General features: G+C 42.3%; 2 protein-coding genes across 2 annotated transcripts in view; both read left to right on the forward strand.

The window, feature by feature from the left end:
- Positions 1 to 13,593, forward strand: part of ARMCX5 (armadillo repeat containing X-linked 5) — a 139,309-nt gene extending 125,716 nt beyond the window's left edge. Inside the window, 4 exon segments of the mRNA XM_068532651.1 lie at positions 12,742 to 12,809; positions 12,915 to 12,974; positions 13,155 to 13,231; positions 13,553 to 13,593. Of these exon segments, the coding sequence (XP_068388752.1) occupies positions 12,742 to 12,809; positions 12,915 to 12,974; positions 13,155 to 13,182 (156 nt within the window). The 3' untranslated portion in view covers positions 13,183 to 13,231; positions 13,553 to 13,593.
- A 25-nt stretch (positions 13,594 to 13,618) lies between these two features.
- On the forward strand, positions 13,619 to 16,769 carry GPRASP2 (G protein-coupled receptor associated sorting protein 2). Its single transcript, XM_068533303.1, has one exon. The coding sequence runs from the start codon at positions 13,879 to 13,881 to the stop codon at positions 16,447 to 16,449; it is 2,571 nt and encodes an 856-aa protein (XP_068389404.1). The 5' UTR covers positions 13,619 to 13,878; the 3' UTR covers positions 16,450 to 16,769.
- The last annotated feature ends 138 nt before the right edge of the window (positions 16,770 to 16,907 follow it).

The raw sequence follows: 16,907 nt of genomic DNA on the forward strand, positions 1-16,907 counted from the left end.
AATTCTACTCCTGGGTATACATCTAAGAGAAATGAAAACATATGTCCAAACAAAATGTTGAACACAAGTGTTCATAACAGCATTATTCATAATAGTCAATAAGTGGAAACAACCCAAATATCCATCGCTGATAAATGGATAAATAAAATGTGGCCTGTTTATATCATGGGATAATTTTCAGCAATAAAACAATGACGTACTGATACATGTTACAAGTGATAAGTGAAAGAAGCTAGTAAGGACCACATATCACATGATTCCATTTATATGAAATGTCCAGAAAAGGCCAATTTACAGAGACAGAAAGCAGATTCATTGTTGTCTCTGGTTTAGGAATAGGGGCAAGGAGTCTGATAGCTAAGGGCTACAGGGTATATTCTTGGGCTAATGAAAATGTTCCAAAATTGATTTTGATGATGCATTCACAATTCTGAATCTATTAAATGCCATTGAATCGTACACTTTAAATTGGTGAATTGTATGGTAAGTAGACTGTATCTCAATAAAGCTGTTGTAAATTACCATAAACAAGTGAAAAGATAGCATATACTAGAAACACTAGTTAGAACATATATGGCAATCTAACCAAGATTTCCTTCTGTGTAATTTTCAGACACTTAGTCTTGCACTTCCCCATTCCTTTTGAACACAGCTATGGCCATATAACTTGCTTTAATTAGTGGAACATAACAGAAAAATTTTTGTCAGTTTGGGGGGTAAAATTTTAATAGCCACTGTGTGATTTGTCATGATCTGTCTTTTCCTATTCCATGGTAACCAGCAATGTTCCATATAGTGACTGTTCCATCACTTTAATCTTAGTAAGTGTAGCCCCAACCAACCTGTGTTGGGTATGTAGTATGAACAAGAAATACATTTTTGTTGCTTTAAGTTACTGAGATTTGAGGGTCATTTGTTACTGCTACTTTAATGTAGTATGCCCTGATATGCTCCTGCACAATTGTAGAAATACAAATCAAAATAATAGTATTCCATTTTTTACCCAGCATATTGACAAAAATAAAAGTTGGATAAAGCCCAATGCTGACAAGGTGTTTCTGAAACAGACACTTCCATTTATTGTTGGCATAGAATCCCATCTACCGAGCTTGCCATAATTAACAAATTTCCTATACTCATATATTTAGGTTATCTCTATTTTTTCCTATTAAAAACAATTCTGTGATGAACATTCCCGTAGTAAATTTCTGTCACTAAATGGTACATTTCACCTGTGTGTTTTTATTTATTTCAGTCAAGTTATTGTTTTTGCCCTTTTCTACCCCACATGATCACCTGGGTGAATTCCAGAATACTGAGAACAGATCTTGAAAAACAGATCTGTGGATCGTGTAGGTGTTTGTGTTTGCTGCTGTCTAGACCACTTGTCTCAGTCTTTCTGTTTCCATCTATGCCTTCAGTGCACTCCCTCTGTGATATTTTTCTTCTCTACAGTCATCCCATCGTTGAAGGGATAGCAGAGGACTGATACACTTGTAGCTAAACTGGCTTGCACATCCTTAACTATTTCCTTAGGGCATACTCCTAGAAGTAGAATTCCTGGTTCAAATAATTTCTGTTAAATAACTCTTAGTTGTAAAAAAAGAAAAATTACAATCACCTTCTGTCACTTCCTTTATGGTGGCGTAGTAACACTTATTCAGTGGTCAATTTGAGTAAGTACTTGAATAAGGAAGAGGGATGAGTTAAAGGGTATACAGAGGCTTGAGGGGAAATAGCTGTCAACACATTTTCAAACAGCATAAATTAAGTCTTCCATCCAAAATTTTGGTTTCAGTTACAATATATAAAGAGCCTGGAAGTCGTGACTCCCAAAGTCACAACAAGAAAAATCTGAAAATACCTGGCTTTTCTTGGACCCATCAGATAACTAAGATCATAGGCCAAATCACCACTACAAAATCTGGAGAAACAGACAAATTCAGAATCACAGTTGAGATCTGCTTACCTGGAGTAGAATCCACTGGAGCCAAAACTGGTAGGAACACTTGAATGGTAATTTTGATAAATTGCTGGAGGCTGAGTGTGGACCATCAAGGGAGTGAGAAATTCTGTGTGTCACAGTCTTACAGGAGATTTTGTGGATTTGACCTCCAGGAAAACCACTCAGTTCTCATGGTGAAGAGCCAAGAAGTATTCCCTCATGGATACAGCAGAGGGATGGGAAGAGCAAACATTTTGAAATACACTCAGAGCATTCTCCATGACAACTGCCTGCTCTGAATGGGAAAAAACTACTAGAGCCTTATCCCACCAGGGGAAAGGCTTTTTTTTCAATTCCAGCCCCATCTAGCATTTCTTATCTTGCCTTGGGAGGAAAAAAAAGGTAAGAAACATTTGTGAGTTCACAGACTAGAGGAAAATACACAACTCTAGCCCCCTATAGACCTCCTGTCTCACCTAAAAAAGAAAAAAAACTGAGAAGCACTTGTGAATGTCACAAACCAGGGACAAAGGCTCACTGAAACACTGAGACCAAATAATAGAACCATAGAATGTTTCCCATTCCCCCAACACCTTCCAACCACATCAATAAGGCTCATGTATAATAAGAGCAGATTAAAGCTGAAGGAAGTGTACATCTCAGACCTTCTTTAAGAAAACGTCTCTACCCTGCATCCTAGGACCTACAGGACTAGGGCCATGGAATTCTGGAGTGAGAAAGAAATTCAGAGTTACCTTCCTGGCAGCTTCAGGCAGCAAGACACATAAATCATCCTTAAATGGTTTTTTGCCTTTCCTATCATGTGTCCAGAGTTGAAGATGATATGCTCTCTTACAATAATAAGTTAATATTTTTCTCTCACACCCTCACTATGCAGTCCATTTCTAACCCATCTCTCTCTTGCTGCAGTATGTCAACTTCTGACTTTATGGAGATAAGGCAGCTGTGGTATATCTAGCTTATAATAACCCTCCAACTACTTACATCTCCCCTCAGCTTTATTTTACTCCTAAAAAATCTCTTCTCTTTTAAACTCTACTCACAGGTCTTTCACATCATTTTAATCAAAATATTTCAGGGTCTTCTATAAAAACATTTCCCAGTTTCATTAGACCACGTTAAAAAATGGAATGCCCCTTAACATCCTGATGGCCTCATGTTCAATGGAATAATATTTGGGAAACATGGTTCTGTGATGTTTGCACATTCCTTTCTAAATATTAAGATAAAAGCTAGATGTCATATCCTTGTAAGGGCATCATTTGTATCACGTACAGTACCAAGATGCCTTCCTAGCCTCAGCAAGGTCACATTTCTGTTTTTAAAAGTCTCTAGGGAAACCCAAAGACAACAGGAGAAACTAAAACAAGGACAACAGAATATTTAGCCTCTGACACATAGAGCTATAGCAAACAGTGTACACAGCCTAACTCCTAGCCAGATAAACATAAAACCTCACGCTAACAGTCTATTTACCTCAGTTTCTTTAACCCATATTGTCTACCTTTTAACAAAAAATTACAAGGCATACTAAAAGCCAAAAAAACTCACAAAAACAAAACAAACGAACAAACAAAAAACCCCAGCACACCAGTATCAAGAGACAGAGCAAGCATCAGAAACAGATCCAGATATGGCAGAAATTTTGGAATTAGACCAGGAATTTAAAACAACTATGGTTAATATGCTAGGTGCTCTAATGGAAAAAGTGGACAACATGCAAAAACAGATGGTAATATAAACACAGAGCTGTAAACCCTAAGAAAGAATCAAAAAGTGAATGCTAGAAATCAAAAACAGTGTAAAGGAAATGAAGAATGTTTTTGATGGGCTCCTCAATAGACTGAACATGGCTGAGAGTAAATCAATGAGCTTGAAGAAATGTCAGTAGAAACTTCCGAAAGAGAATACAAAGAGATAAAAAGTGAAAAAGACTGAACAAAATATCCACAAACTGTGGGACAGTTACAAAAGGTGTAACATACATGTAATAGAAATACCACAAAGACAGAAAAGAGAGAAACAGATGAAATATTTGAGTAATGATGGCTGAGAAGTTTCCAAAATTAATGACACACTTCAAACCATAGATCTAGGAAGCTCAGAGAACATGAAGCAGGATAAAAACCAGAATATCTATACCTAGGCTATTATATGCAGATGGGAGAACATCAAAGACAAAGAGAAAATATTGAAAAAAGCCAGAGAAACCTACCACATTACCTATAGAGGAGCAGGAGTAAGAATTACATCAGATTTCTCTTCAGAGACCATACAAGCAGAAGAGAGTGGAGAGAAATGTTTAAAGTGTTGAAGGAAAAAAATTACCAATCTAGAATTCTGTATTCAGTAAAATTATTCTTTGAAAGTGAAGGAGAAATAAAGACATTCTCAGACAAACAAAAATTGAGAGAATTTGTCCCCAGTAGACTTGTCCTGCAGGGGATGTTAAACAAAATTCTTCAGAGAGAAGGAAAATTATATAGATCAAAAATTCATATCTATTGAAAAAAGGAAGAGTGTTAGAGAAGGAATAAATGAAGGTGAAATGAAGTCTTTTTATTCTTAGTTGATTTAACAGATTACAGTTTGTTCAAAATAAGCATATCAACAGTGTATGTGGTGATTACAGCTTATAGATAAGTGAAATGAATGACAGCAATGTTATCACGGATAAGAGGGAGGAATTGGAAATACTCTGTTGTAAAGTACTTGCACTACCTGTGAAACAGTATGGTGTTATTTGAAAGTGGCCTTGAATATTGCAAACTCTAGGGCAACCACTAGAAAAGTAAAATTAGAAGTATCATTTATATGCTAAGAGAAGAGAGAAATGATATCATATAAAATGTACAATTTAAAACAGAGAGATCAGCTCGGTGCTTTGTGACCACATAGAGGGGTGGGATGGGGAGGGTGGGAGGGAGGGAGATGCAAGAGGGAAGAGAAATGGGAACATATTGTATATGTATAACTGATTCACTTTGTTATAAAGCAGAAGCTAACACACCATTGTAAGGCAATTATACTTCAATAAAGATGTTTAAAAAAAAATAATAAAATAAAACAGAGAAGGCAGAAAAAGATAAGACAAAAAAAGAAAAAGGGCAACATATGGAAAACAGTAACAAATATGGTAGGTATTTATCCAGCTGTATCAATGATCATAGATGTCAGTGGTCTAACACCAATCAAAAAAGATAGACTGTCAGGGTGGATTAAATAAATAAGATACAGCTACATGTAGTCTAAAAGAAACCTACTTTAAAGACACCAATAGATTAAAAATAAAGGGATGGAGAAAGAAATACCATCATTAAACAAATTTACATTAAACAAGTGAAAGCCAGAGTAGCTCTATTAATTTCAGATAAAGCAGGATGCAGAGCGTGGAACATTACCAGGAGAAAGGGGGAATTACATACTGATAAGTGGCCCAGTTCTCAAAGAAGACATAACAATCCTTAATGTGTACGCACCTGACAAAAAAGTACAGAAATACATAGGGCAAAAACTGACAGAATTGAAGGAAAAAAGACAAATCCACTATTATAGTGGGAGACTTCAACACCACTCTATCAGTAATTGACAGACTCAGAAGGTAGAAAAATCAGTAAAAACAAACTTGAATTAAACAGCACCATCAATCAACAGTACCTAGTTAATACTTATAAATTTTTGTGTATTCTGTTTTGTACATCCAAAACAGCAGAATACAGATTCTTCTCAAGCTCACACGGAACATTCAGCAAGATAGACCACATCCTGGGATATAAAATATACCTTAAAATTTTTTAAAGAATAGACATCATTCAAACTGTGCTCTCAGATCACAATGAAATTAAACTAAACACTAATTACAGAAAAATAACTGGAAACCCTAAAACACTTGGAGATTAACCAACACACTTCTAAATAGCATGTGGGTCAAAGAACTCTCAAGAGAAATTTTTAAATATTCTAAAAAAAATTGTGAAAATTTATCAAAGTTGTGGGATGTTTAGAGGGAAATTTATAGCATTGAATGAATGTATTAGAAAGGAAAAACAATCTAAAATTAATAACTGAAGTTTCCACCTTAGCCACTAGAGAAAGAAGAGCAAATTAAATCCAAAGTAAGCAGAAGAAAAGAGATTTTAAAAATTAGAGCAGAAATAAGTGCTATTAAAAACAGGAAATCAATAGAGAAATTCAATAAAACCAAAAGTTGGTTCTTTGAAAGATTAATAAAATTTATATGCCTCTAGCCAAGTTAACTAAGAAAAGGGAGAAAAGACACAAATTGCTAACACCAGAAATGTTCCCATGGACCTTAAAAGGATAATAAAGGAATATTATGAACAACTTTGTCCCAAAACATTGACAACCTAGAAGAATTACAATTTCTTGAAAGACACAATCTACCAAAATTGACACAAGGATAAATAGGTACTCTGCATATACCTATAACTATTAAAGAAATTGAATCAATGATTAACCTTACAAAAGAGAAAACACCAGACTCAGGTTCACTGGTGAATTATATCAAACACTCAATGAAGAAATTATACCAATTTTACACAATCACTTAAAGAAAATAGAAGTTGAGGGAATAATCCCCCCCCCAAATTCTATGAGAACAGCATTAACCTAGGACCCAAACCAAGCACATACATTACAAAAAGGAAAAATTGCAGGCCAGTATCTTTCATGCACATAGATATAAAAATCCTCACAAAATGTTAGCCAATAAAACCCAACAATGTATAAAAAGAATTATACACCACAACCTAGTGGAATTTATTCCAAGTATACAATACTGGTTCAACTTTTGAAAATCAATTAATGTAATCCATCACATCAAAGGCTAAAGAAGAAAAATATGATCATTTAGAGTGGAAAAAGCATTTGGCAAAATTGAACACCCATTCATGATAAAAAGTGAGAAAACTAGGAATAGAGGAAACTCCTTAAACTTAATGAAGAACATCTACAAAAAAACCTACAGCTAACATCACAAGGCTGAGCAACTAAATGCTTTTCTGCTAAGATTAGGAACAAGGAGAGGATGTCCCCACTCATCATTCCTGTTTAATATCACACAGGACATCCTAGCTATTGCAATAAGAGAAGAAAAAGAAATTAAAATATACAGATGGGGAAGGAAGAATTAAAACTGTACTTGTTCACAGATGACATGATCATATCTGTAGGAATCTCAAAGAATCAACAAAAAACCCCTGGAACTAATAAGCAATTATAGCACTGTTGCCAGATACGAGGTTAATATACAGAATTCAAATTTTCTTATATACCAGCATTGAAAAAATGGAATTTGACATTAAAAACAATACCATTTATATTAGCACCAAAAATGAAATATTTAGGCATAATCTAACAAAGTGTGTACAATACTTATATGAGGAAAACTACAAAACACTGATGAAAGAAATCAAAGATCTAAATAAATGTGGAGCTATTTCATGTGCAAGGATAGGAAAACTCAATATTGTCAAGATGTCAGTTCTTCCCAACTTATAGGTTCCATGCAATCCCAATCAAGATCCCTGCAAGTTATCTTATGGATATCAGCAAACAGATTATAAAGTTTATATTGAAAGGCAAAAGACCAAGAATAGCAAATATTGAAGGAGAAGAACATCAGAGGACTGACATTACCCAAATTCAATATTTTCCATAAAGCCACAGTAATCCAGACAGTGTGGTATTGGCAAAAGAAAAGACAAATAGATCAATGCAACAGAAGAGAGAGACCAGAAATAGACCCACACAAATATATTCAACCAGTTGTTGATAGATGAGCAAAGGTAATTCAATGCAGAAAGGATAATCATTTCAACAGATGATGCTAGAACGACTGGTCATCTACATGCAAAGAAAATCTAGACTCATACATTACATCTTTCAGTAATATTAACTTAAAATGGATCATAGACTTACATGTAAAAGGCAAAACTATAAAACTCCTAGAAGACAACATAGTAAAAGATCTAGGTAATTTTGTGTTTGGCAAGGACTTTGTAGATACAACATCAAAAGTGTGAACCATGAAAGAAAATATTGGTAAGATGGACTTCATTAAAAATAAACCTTCTCTGCAAAATACTCTATTAATAGAATGAAAAGACAAGTGGAGATTGAGAAGAAAACTTTGCAAAACATCTGATAGAAGACTGGTATCCAAAATATACAAAGAACCCTTAAAATTTAACAATAAGAAAACAGTCAATCTCATTTAAAAAAAAGGTCAGTGATCTGAACAGATAATTGACCAAAAAAGATCTACAGATGGCAAATAAGCATATGAAAATATGCTCAACATCCTATGTCATTATGGAATTGCAAATTAAAACAACAGAATATAGCCAAGTTAAGCTTAATAGACAAAAACAGGTCTGTGTCCATGGTGATTAAGAGGGAAGAGGAGTAGATCATGTGTGTTGCATAGGCAAGGAATATGCTAGTGTGAAAGTTCACGTGCATAAGTATGTAGGAGGTGGGGTGGGGTCAGGGGCAGAGCTGTAGGTATGATATAGCACAGCTGCATCTGTATCCTGGGCTTAATGCTTGGAGGTTATTTGGTTCTGAGATTTAGATTTCAGGGGTAAGTAAGGGTTACACAGGTCTGGTGGAGGCACAGGAGAGCGGAATCTTGGCCATCAGAATCTATTAGACTGGAATCCATTTTAGGATGAAGTAAATAGTGCCTACCAGTCAGACAGACATAGGTCAGCATCCTTTTAATATTTTAATCTTTTATTTTTCCCTCTGACTTTAAAGATGAAACAACTCATCCGAGCTGGTTTCCTTCCCTGTTACATGAAGGTAATAGATTATTTTGATAGTAGTCCATAATGTCAAATAGTTTTGTGAGCTAATACACATAAAGAGCTTAAAATAGGAATTTTCTCAGTTCAATAAATGTTAATGAGTCGTAGTGTCTGTTCTCTAAATGAATTAACAATAAATTGTCCAACAGGTATTTCAAAATCTCACAGTATAATCTGTCAGCTAGTGGTAGATTCACTCCTCTGTCAGAAAGTATCTTGGAATCAAGATTTCACAATATCCAGAATTATCAGATAAGATTGCTGGTATGACTTTGGATAAATCTGTAAATTTTTAGACAAGAAATTAATAAGAATGAAATTACAAATGAATGTCACCTCCACGAGAACAGAGATTTCTTTCTTTTTTGTTTCTGCCTAGGACAAAGTAGATACTCATATATATTTGTTGAATGAATAAAAGGCACCAGACACTTTCAGAAGGGGAAGGAACAGTTCAGAGAGGCAAAGAGATTCATGCACACGCACAGATCCCAGAAGAGCTCAGACTCCCTTCTTCCACCCTGGCATTCACCCAAGAGAGTATACTTTGGAACAAAGAAAATCCACAATTCAGCTGAGGCCATTGAAAGAGCACAGTGAAAGACTTTCCTCTGAAAACTGACATCTGTTGTCTCTAGATATAGTATAGAATCATCTCTAGATTTTTTCTCTATCACCTAAATATTGTACAGTTATAATAAATATCTAATAACAAAAGCTGATATGAAAATTCATGGTAAGAATAAGGTTCCCTTTTCATCCTGGTAAGCATCCATGATATTCAGTAAATAGGGACTTTCTCCAAGACGAACCTCAAAGATGATTGCAAAATCTCTCTTCTTTAGAAAAGAGAGAAGGCGCTTAAGAGGGTGGTTATAGTGGTGTGAGATGAGCGCCCAAATTGATCCTCCCAGGGGCTGAAGCCCAATTCAAGAAAGTGAAGGGGAATGGACTTTATCAGGATGGTGAGTGAATTCGGTTCCCACTGCTGCTGTAACAAATTACCACAATCTTGCTGGCTTAAAAAAACAAAAACAATAAAATATTATCTTGCAGTCCTGAAGGTTGGAAATAGGAAAAGGGTCTCTCTGGTCTGAAATAAAGGTGATAGGAGGACTTCATTCTTCCAAGGGGTTCTAGGAAGAATCTGTCTCCTTGCCTTTTCCAACTTCTGGGTCTGCCTGCAGTCCTTGGCCTCTGGCTTCCTTCCATCTTCAAAACTAGTGATATCCCGTCCACTTGTGGCGTCTTTCTCATGCAACTTCACTGTGACACTGACTCTTCTGCCTGCCTCTTCCACATTTAAAGTAGCCTTGCCATGGCATTGGCCAAGATACAGCAGTGTAATCTTACTTTACATTCAGCTGATTGGCAATCTTAATTCCATCTGCAACCTTAATTCTCCTTTGCCATGTAACATCACATATTTACAGGTTCTGGAGAACAGGACGTGAACATCTTTGGGGGACCTTTATTCAGCTTACCACAGCGAGCGTGCCATTTAGGTGGGTTTTAAAACGGGCAACAGTGCCAGCAGGTTTGTGCTCAACCACAGGTGTGCTTAACCAGGGTTGCTGTTTGCCCCATGGAGCACAGAAAGGAGGGGCTGGAGACTACAGGAAGGATATAGGAGTGCAGGAATCAGAGGATTCAAGGGCCAGCAGGTTTCTGTCTTGGGGAAGTGGGTGCCTGGTGGGGCCTTCTCCAAAGAATGGCTGGGGAAAGTAGACTGGTGTGTATGGCAAGTGTGTGAGATCCCAGTTGGTTCTAATCCCTGCCACATTCCCACCCTGCCAAAGATGATGAGCGCTTGGAGGCAACTGCAAGAGAAGAAGACCTGACAGAACCTGGGGAGAGAAGCCAGGACCGGCCCTACCTGGTGCCTGACACGTGGCTATGGGATGAGAGACAGGGAGGACTGTCTGAGCCGGTGCGGGTCCTGAGAGGGAAAGGCCCTCTTTCCTGGGCAACTGTGGGGGCGGCGAAATGGCAAAGTGTGCTACCGTGCTACCACTGCGACTGAGAAAATGGCAGTGTGGCAGAGAGGATGACGACACTGGCGCAGACAGGTGGTTTGTTTCCTCAGGCCAGAGGTCTATCTAGGGCTGCCTTCCCTTAGAAGAGAGGCAGTGGCTCGGCCTCCACGGGCGCCGCCTGCCACCTTCCTCCCGCCCGCGGCCCCAGAAGGTGGAAAGCAGACCCGGGGAGGGCCGTCCTCACAGCTCCTCTGCCACTGGCGCCCAGGGAGGATGGCGGGCGCGATGGGGGAAGGTAGGGGGGCGGACTCCGAGCAGTCCTGTACACACACAGACACACACACCCTCCCCCCGGGACGATCTGTATCCATCCGCTGCTCCCTCCAGCGCAGCCCCTCCCTACCCTCCCAACCCCGGCCCCCACCGCCCGCCGGCCCCACACGCTGCGGTGCCAGAAGTGTACGGGGCGGGGAGGGTGGTTGCCCGACGGGGGGCGGTGGAGGGCCGGCGTGGCCCCGCCCCTGAGTCCGGGACTCCTCCCGGCCCCGCCCCTTTCTGGGTCGGAACTACGGTGGGCCTGGGAGGGGGCGCCGAGCCCATTCGTGCCGTATCCCTCCGCCCCCTTCCCGACACCCTCGCCGCGAGCTGTTGGTGCCGCAGCCTTCGTAGCCCCTGCCCGGTTTGGCGCAGCCGCGCGGGGGGGCGGGACGCCTCTTTGCCGTTCTGCCCGCACGGCGAGCGGTGGGAATCCGAGTGAGGAGCTGCGACAGGAGGGGGAGGCCGACCATCGGGACCCTGCGCCTGCGAAGGCAAGTGGGGGTGTCTCGGGGGCGACGACCGGCTCACACCCTGCCCCGCGGACCCTGGCAGCCTGACGAGGGGGAGGCAACCGGGTCGGAGCGGGTCCCTGAGAGAGGTGCGCAGCGCCGGTGGACCCCTGGCGCTGAGGAGGCGGCGACCGGCGTGGACCGGGTCCGGGGCGCGAGGTCTTGGCCGCAGGGCTTCCCTCGGATCCTGGGGAGGCGAACGGCGCGGCCGCTCCCCGGCGGGCTTTCTGGACTCCCGCGCCCCGCCGTCGACGGTGCCTGTGCCAGGAGAGGGCTGTGGGGGAGGCTGCTGCGGGCGAAATGGCGGAGGGGAGCCGGGGTGGGGGCGTCGGGGAGGCCGCCGGGGGTGGCGGTCGGAGCCGGGTGCCGAGCGGTCGGGCGCGGGGGGCGCCCGCCCGGGCCCTGATCCTGGAAAGGGGTTTGTCGGACCCCGCATGCCGGGTGCTCTCCCTTCCCACAGGCGCCTCTTTGATGCCGGAGTGTCCTGTGTGCGCGGTAGGTCTGGCGATTTCAGGCCACGGCGTGCATCTGTACAGGAGAGGCTTGAGAAAAACTAGGGACGGGAAAACGGACTGTATTTCTGACGTTGTGTGGGGATGGGGGGTGAGGGTGGGCAGCAGCCATTGACTGGACACCCGAATCGGGATGGGGTGACTGTGACCAGAGCAGGTCAGGCATCCAGGAATACCTCCTAAAATTCTCCTCTCTACCCTGTTTCTCCACACTTTCTGGCCTTCCTCCCTCACCTCCATCCAAAATTGGGGGTGGAAAAGATGGACTGGGAGGTGAGGGTGGGACAAATTATAAATACAAGTACCACCGCACAACCTGTTTTCTAGAATATGCGGGCGCCCTTCCCCCAATTTATGCTGCGCAAGGCAAAGGGATGTGGTGCACCTAGTGGTGAATCCTCAGAATTGGAGAGGGGAGCAATGCGAAAAATATGACGTCTAGAAGAGATGTTTGTTATCTGGAATGCTGAAATAGAGGGCCAAGATAAAATGAGAATATTCTACTAAGAGGACTCTGAATATTGAAAGGCAGTATATGGATTCCTATCCTTGATGTTAGTCTGTCCATCAGGCGCTTAGTTGCTACCATGGTCTTCTGATTGTCTTAACCTTTTTATCTTTGGTCCATAGGTCTGCTTTAAGGCTGGTTACTTTTGCAAAGAAGGAAAGAAGGAAAAGACTGCCTTAAATCTCTGGAGGTTTGTGCAAAGTGGGGCAATGCAAGGGGCAGCTACAGAGGAAGATTGACAGGTGTTTTTGATCCAGTTGGGTGTCTTTGATTCACATGTCTTACTCTCTTTCAGATTTGCACACTGCTGCAGAACCCGTTGCTCATTTCCTGCAGGAGTATTAGGACTATTGGGGTAGGTGTGGATTGGGCTGTGAATGGGCAGAGAAGACCTGAGAGCAGGAATCAAGCGACAGGAAACATCAGACAAATTAGATACTTAAACAGAAAGAGATATTTGCATCAGGGATCAGGGTGTCTGCCTGTCAACCAAGAACTCAGACTTCATTTCTCCTGTATGTTTACTTATCCATAGGATGGCCTGCTGTTTGCTTAAGGCTTAATACCACTGGAACAAAGCAAGGAGAGGCAAATTGCACCACAACAGTGCAGGTATGAGAATGGGTACAATTTTTGGGTGGGGTAGAGAAGACCAGCACAGGTCCAAGGGTGATTAGGGTCTGGTCTGAGGGCCTCAGCCTCTCCCATTGCCGAGATACTTTCCCACCATTTTCGCACCTGTGTTGTAGCAAGCAAAGCAATGTGACAGCTCTGGGGGTAAAGGGTGTGGGGTGAAATGAGGATAACAGAGAGATTTTCTGAGAGCCTAACTCTCCCACGAAGCATTCAAGGTCCAGTCTCTGTGTGTGGGTCTTTGCATGGAGTGACACAGTTGGAAGAGACTCAAAGCCGCATGTCGTTCTCGATTCCTAGATTGATCTCCAGTGGCATCTCTGGTGGTGGTGGAATTGCTGCTAACCACCACCCTCAACAGGTGTGCACCCACCCTGGAACCATCCATCCTCTCCCAGCTTGGTTGTGCTTCTTCTGCACTCTGTCTATAATATTGGCTGAGACTGGGATTGGAAAGGAGGCTGATTGACTGCTGGACTGGTGATTGACTCTAACTTTTGTTTCCAACTGTATCACCTGAATCATCGAAAGATTAGAGTGTGAAGATAGAAAACTGTGACAGATCTGTGGTAGAGGCTGAGACTGGGATAGTGGTATTTAATCAGGACTCCTCTGTAACTTGTACTATGACTGGGGCTGAGATTGAGCCTGGTGTCCAGGCCAAGCCTGAAAAGAAGCCTGGAGAAGAGGTTGGGGGTGGGGCTGAGAGAGAGAATGAAGTCCCAATGGTGGTCAGACCCAAGGTTAGGACCCAGGCCACACCTGGGGCAAGGCCTAAAACTGAGTCCAAGGCTATGGCTGGGGCAAGGCCCAAAACCGAGTCTAAGGCAGTGGCTGGGGCAAGGCCTAAAACTGAGTCCCAGGCAATGGCTGGGGCAAGACCCAAAGCTGAGTCCCAGACAATGGCCGGGGCAAGGCCCAAAACTGAATCCCAGGCAATGGCAGGGACAAGACCCAAAACTGAAACCAGGGCAGTAGGTGGGGCACGTCCTAAGACTGAAGCCAAGGCAATCCCTGGGGCAAGGCCCAAGGATGAAGCCCAGGCTTGGGCCCAGACTGAGTTTGGGGCTGAGGCAATGTCACAAGCAGAGGGCGTGTCTCAGACCAATGCAGTAACCTGGCCACTGGTCAATACTGAGTCTGGGTCAGCTGCTAAACCTATGGCCCTATCTGTGGATAGGGAACTGGTCAGTGTAGACACTGAGACCTTTCCTGGCTCCCAGGTTCAGACAGGAATCCAACCCTGGTTTGGATCAGGGGAGGAAACTAATATGGGGTCTTGGTGCTATCCCAGGTCCAGGGCCAGAGAGGAGGCCTCTAATGAGTCTGGATTCTGGTCAGCAGATGAGACCTCTACAATGTCCTCTTTCTGGGCTGGAGAAGAGGCCAGTATCAGATCATGGCCTAGGGAAGAGGCCAATACCAGGTCCAGGCACAGGGCCAAACATCAGCCTAATCCCAGATCCAGGCCCAGATTCAAGCAAGAACCCTATATTGATTCCTGGTCTGGGTCTGAGGAAGAGTCTGGCAACCCATTCTGCTTGTGGGCTGGAGAAAATACCAATAATTTGTTCAGGCCCAGAGTCAGGGATGAGGCAAATATGAGGTCCAAGCTCAGGACAAAGAGAGAGGACTTTTTTGAATCTGAGTCTGAAGAAGAGTACTATAAAGAGTCTTGGTTTTTGCCTGGAGAAGAGGCCAATAGTAGATTCAGGCCCAGAGACAAGGAAGAGTCTAATACTGTCTTGAAGCCCAGGGCCCAGAAAGATGTTAATAACAGTGACAGGGTCAAACAAGAGCCCAGGTTTGAGGAGGAAGTCATTATTGGGTCCTGGTTCTGGGCAGAGAAAGAGGTCAGTATGGAGGCTGGGGCTTCAGCCATTTGTGAATCTGAGCCAGGGGCTGAGGAGGGGGCCATTGGTGGATCCTTGTTCTGGGCGGAGGAGAAGTCCAGTTTGGGTGCTGTGGCCAGAGAAGAGACCAGGCCAGAGTCTGAAGAAGATGCCATATTTGGGTCCTGGTTCTGGGACAGGGATGAGGCCTGCTTTGACTTAAATCCCCATCCTGTGTACAAGGCTAGCCCCAGGTTCAGAGATACAGCTGAGGAGGAAGTTAATGTATCATCCAGGCCCCAAACCTGGGAAGAGGTCACTGTTGAATTCAAACCTGGTCCTTGTCATGGGATTGGCTTCCCATCCCCAAGCCCCTTTAGAATTCCTGAAGAAGCAGCATCCGTATACTCTGAAATGTTTGAGGGAAAGCCCAAGAATGTGGAAGTTACCCCAGGAGGGGAAGAGCAGGAATCTTTGCTTCAGCCTGATCAGCCTGACCCTGAGTTCCCATTTCAATATGATCCATCCTACCGGTCAGTCAGGGAAATTCGAGAGCATCTTAGGACCAGGGAGAGTGCAGAGCCTGAGAGTTGGTCCTGCAGCTGCATACAGTGTGAGCTTAAAATTGGTCCTGAAGAGTTTGAAGAACTCCTTCTATTAATGGACAAAATTCGAGATCCTTTCATTCATGAAATATCTAAGATTGCAATGGGTATGAGGACTGCTTCTCAGTTTACCCGTGATTTCATTCGCGATTCAGGAGTTGTCTCACTTATTGAAACTTTGCTCAATTATCCCTCCTCCCGAGTTAGGACAAGTTTTTTGGAAAATATGATTCATATGGCTCCACCTTACCCAAATCTAAACATGATTGAGACATTCATATGTCAAGTGTGTGAGGAAACCCTTGCTCATAGCGTGGGTTCCCCTGAGCAGCTGCTTGGATTAAGGATGCTTAGACACCTCACTACAACTACAGACTATCACACACTGGTTGCCAATTATATGTCTGGGTTTCTCTCCTTATTAACCACAGGCAATGCAAGAACAAAGTTTCACGTTCTGAAAATGTTATTGAATTTGTCTGAAAATCCTATGGTGGCAAAAAAACTATTCAGTGCCAAGGCTCTATCGATATTTGTGGGTCTCTTTAACATAGAAGAGACAAATGATAACATTCAAATTGTTATTAAAATGTTTCAGAATATCAGTAGTATTATAAAAAATGGAACAATGTCCTTAATTGATGATGATTTCAGTCTTGAGCCGCTTATTTCTGCATTCCATGAGTTTGAGAAGTTAGCTGAGGAACTGCAAGTCCAAATAGACAATCAGAATGATCCTGAGGTGGGACAGCAAAGCTAATATGATTAACCACCTGCCTCTGATCAGCCTTATGTTCCCAAAGAACCCTGAGTAGTGCTTTGGTTTTCAGTCTGGTTTTATTTTGTAACTTATATTTTAATGCTGATGTTAACTTTGTCCAATTCTTGGTTTGAGCTGGATCATTTTGTGGATGCCAAATGACTATTAGTGCTGAAAAAAATTTGTTGATATTTGTCTTGCTGTCCGTTGCTGTATTTTTCAGTATTGAGCTTCCAATGAACTGAGCCGCCTGTGTAACCTCCCCTGCTATTCATTGTTTAAACATATGGTTCTCTATTCAAGTCTGTGTTTTCAATAAAGTTCTGTGTGAAAAGTGGCAGAAGTGACCCTTCTTCAGTTTAAAATCCAGGTGTAGATACATTGTGCACAGTTACAAACATAGACAATGAGTAGTATGACATACATACCCTCATTGGAAAATCCCATTCCTGGAGCTT

This window comes from Eschrichtius robustus, chromosome X, assembly GCF_028021215.1.
Source record: "Eschrichtius robustus isolate mEscRob2 chromosome X, mEscRob2.pri, whole genome shotgun sequence".
NCBI lineage: Eukaryota > Metazoa > Chordata > Mammalia > Artiodactyla > Eschrichtiidae > Eschrichtius > Eschrichtius robustus.

Bases quoted from the DNA above. Each gene is read 5' to 3' on its own strand.
- GPRASP2 (XM_068533303.1), top strand. From the start codon at position 13,879: ATGACTGGGGCTGAGATTGAGCCTGGTGTCCAGGCCAAGCCTGAAAAG.